The sequence below is a fragment of the Corylus avellana genome, chromosome 11 (genome assembly GCF_965113065.1).
Source record: "Corylus avellana chromosome 11, dhCorAvel1.hap1.2, whole genome shotgun sequence".
Classification (NCBI taxonomy): domain Eukaryota; kingdom Viridiplantae; phylum Streptophyta; class Magnoliopsida; order Fagales; family Betulaceae; genus Corylus; species Corylus avellana.
This window is the reverse complement of record NC_142500.1, coordinates 2875644-2879165: the sequence shown is the minus strand read 5'-3', so window position 1 is coordinate 2879165 and position 3522 is coordinate 2875644. Positions and strand designations below refer to the sequence as shown.

General features: G+C 37.5%; 1 protein-coding gene across 1 annotated transcript; it reads right to left on the bottom strand.

The window, feature by feature from the left end:
- Positions 1–700: 700 nt before the first annotated feature.
- Positions 701–2623, bottom strand: LOC132165191 (pentatricopeptide repeat-containing protein At5g66631-like). Its single transcript, XM_059575678.2, has one exon. It carries the CDS (start codon positions 2546–2548, stop codon positions 701–703), a length of 1848 nt encoding a protein of 615 aa, XP_059431661.2. The 5' UTR covers positions 2549–2623.
- Between the last annotated feature and the right edge of the window lie 899 nt (positions 2624–3522).

Sequence of the window (3522 nt, the reverse complement as noted above, 5' to 3'; positions counted from 1 at the left end):
CAAGTAGTTGTTGTAAAGCTAGGTAGATGCTTTACTGGTTTTTGTTGAGTTTATTTTCTTTTCACCTTGTACTATATTTGTCCATTTATCACTATACGGTAGAGGATTTATATACCATGATTTCCTCATGTCCCTTTAAATGCCTGACTCCTTGGCATGTTGATTTAGCAGATTGAGGTGTCCTAAACTCTCTGGCCATGAAACTCTACATCTGGTCAAGGAAAATGGGTGATAAGTTGGATTAAATAGTGCAAGGATGATTTGTATCTCATGGGACTAGAAATTATGGGCACTCTTTATTGAATAATAACTTTATTGAATTTTTAATTTTTTGTCTGACAACAATTAATACCTATCATAGTATTTTCAATAAAAGGGAATACGAAAAGAAATTTGATATGGTTTTTATTTATGAGCTCTAGCAAATCTTTCTTCGAGTAGGGAATAAGAACAGAAATTTATGATAAAAATTGAAAAAGACCCCAAGTTACCTTATAATTATATCTCATGTCTCTAACCATTTGAAATTGAAGTGATTGAAAGCAGAACCTAAGAGCAAGTTCTTCCAACTTCGCAAGTATAAATTAATTTATGTTATATAAAATATATGTATAGGAACATCATAGAGAAATTAAATAATTAAAACGAGCCTTAAGTTAAAAATTCATTCATACACTTGAACGCTAATTCATAATTCCATCTAACTAGAGGTAGCTCGAAAGCTATCAAAATATATATCGTAGACCCTTTTGAGATCAAATGAGGAAACATTCCATATATAACCATTCAATGGAAGTGGAGGAAGATGATTAATCTCCTGGTTTCCAGCTTCTACGACTGTCACTTCCTCCGACATACCTTCCTTGGAAAGATGCTTAACAAGCACTGCTTTTGTGGCAGAATCAGGCATGAAATTAGAGTCCCTCATATCTTGGAAAGTCATAAACGCACGATCAACCTTCCCACGCCTAAGATAAGCACGAATGAGAATCTGAAACATAAATGCATCAGGCTTTAAATTATTCCGTTGAACCATTCGAAAAAGCTTCAACACTGTGCGCAAGTCTTTCTTAACCGAGAAATATTGCATCAATCCAGTAAAAGTTGGGATATCCGGAAGAATCCCACGTAAAATCATCTCGTCAAGAAAATCTAATGGGCCACGAAGAACCACATATTGTCTACGTGACACTCTTCGCATTAGTGACGAGTACAAAATCATGTGATGAAACTTTGATAGAGGGTGACAAATTTCTTCCGCACGACGAAAAAGTCTTAAAATACCTCTCACCGTACGACGGTCAATAATATAGTTAAGAGTAACATAAGATAAGCTAATTCCATCCTCCTTTAATTTTGTGACAAGTTCACCATCCCAATAATCTTTAAATCGTTTTTCCCTCGCCTCACCATAAAAACCCCTACTCCACCGCAATGTTAAGATTTTCAACATTGTTGATGCCGTGTACGCATCATGAGTGAATCGTCCCGGTTTATTGCCCAACCAACAATAAAACGCCCATATATCGTCAACACTATTGTTCGGTAACATTCGCCAAAGAATCTTGCAGACTAGGACACTTGTCCAAGCCAAATTTGTGTCATCCAATGCCGATAAAATTTCCGGCTCAAATTTGATTTTTGACGCCAACTCCACATCTCCTCCATCCTCATCCTCCTCATCATCATCCTCTCCCTCCTCATGACTACATTGACGCAATGGCAAAAGTACTCCATCAATCTGCATTTCATTCCTAAGATCACTAACAACTTCGAACCGTCTTGCATCCACAAACCCCTTTAACAAAGCAGTGTACATCCTCGAGGAGCGCTTGATCCTCATTCTCGGCAATATATGGAACACCTCTATGGCAGAGTCCAATTTGCTTGAACTTACAAGGTGTTCAATTATGGTTGCGTACGTTCGAGGGTTAGGAACCGCGTTCTCCTCCATCATCTTATAAAAAACCTTCACGGCCTCGAAATCGTTGCCCGCTTTGGCATGAACACCCATGAGTATGTTGTACGCCTCAATGCATCGACGGCCCCTACGACCTTTTGTCTTATCCCAAAGGCGCAGTACGGAGTCGACATCTCCGGAAGCCGCGTACCACATGAACTCGTCCATATCAATGCTTTCTTTGCTAACGCCAGGGAATTCATTGTTACGAATGGAGTCAATCAAGCCTTGAAGCTCAGAGAATCTTCGAAACCTGGCAAGGACTATGCCCAAAGCTTTGAGGGTCGTTCGGGAATGTGAAAAATGCGGAACCTTCTCTAGGATTTTTACAAGCGAGAGAGCGGAGTCTGCTGACGGCGCGTACTGGAGGGCGCGAGAGACCACAAAGGAGTCCAAAAGAGGAGTGTTCACAAGAGATGTAAGCGACTTCAACGATGCATTGGACTTGAGAGCGTGTTTGAGGGAGGAAATAAGTTGGCTTCTTTGGAAATAAAGGGAGATTGCGTTCAAGGATGACAATGGCGTCAATGAACTCCTAGACAACGTGCTGTAAGAGAAACTTTGCCGAAACAACTGCTTTAAATACATCCTCAATGAGAGCCGATTGAATGACTATTCGAAGGGAAGAGAAGGATGGAAGCAAGGTCGACAATTTTCTCAATAGAATTAATTTGTCACTCAGGTGAAAGCTAAGAATCTGAAAGTTGAAACTAACTGTATGTTAAAACACAAAATCAATTCAATTTAAAACAAACGCAAGAGACACTTTTCTTGAAAATAAGTGATAATTAGAAATAAATAAGAAGTACTTGTATGAAAGAACACATGATAAACAAGACCAAACAAGAATTCAAGACCAGGATTAAAAAATATATATATACACATCAACAATTAAAGACTGCATATCAAGATTTAAATAAAAATAATAATAAAAAAGCCAACTTGAAAGCGACAGAATTCTAGTAATTTAAAGACACGACTAACAAAGTAAGGATCACAGTAATCTAGTTCAAAGTTCGTCTTTGCTATTTCTGAAAATCATTGTCATACCCAGACAAGCAAATGTAGGCTTGGCTGGACAAGTCTTCTATAATATAAGATAACAAAATAAAACGCTAGAACCAAGTGAATGATGGTTGCCTTTTTGGCCCTTTAATTTGCAATGGAAATAGTAGAAAATTATGTAATTAATTTCAAGAAAGATGTGGCATGAATTAAATAATTTGACCCTGTCCCACCTTCATTTTATTGGGCTGACGTGACAGTGCTCATCAACCCTTAGATTTTTTTTTTTTTTTTAATAAGGACTAATGGACACTACTATGCCAACCTAGATAAAATGTGATTTATAGCATTACTATATATCACAAAGAGCACAAATCAGTATTTTTTAAATGGTTGGCAATAGAAAATTTTTTTTTTCCAAACCAACCGAATCAAAGCAATATTTGACACTCAGAACAATAGAACACCCGCTAAAGAACTCTAAGAGCAACGTCATTTATTCACAACAGAATGTTACATTCTTATGGAGTAGTATTTTTGTTGGGTTTGTCAATTGT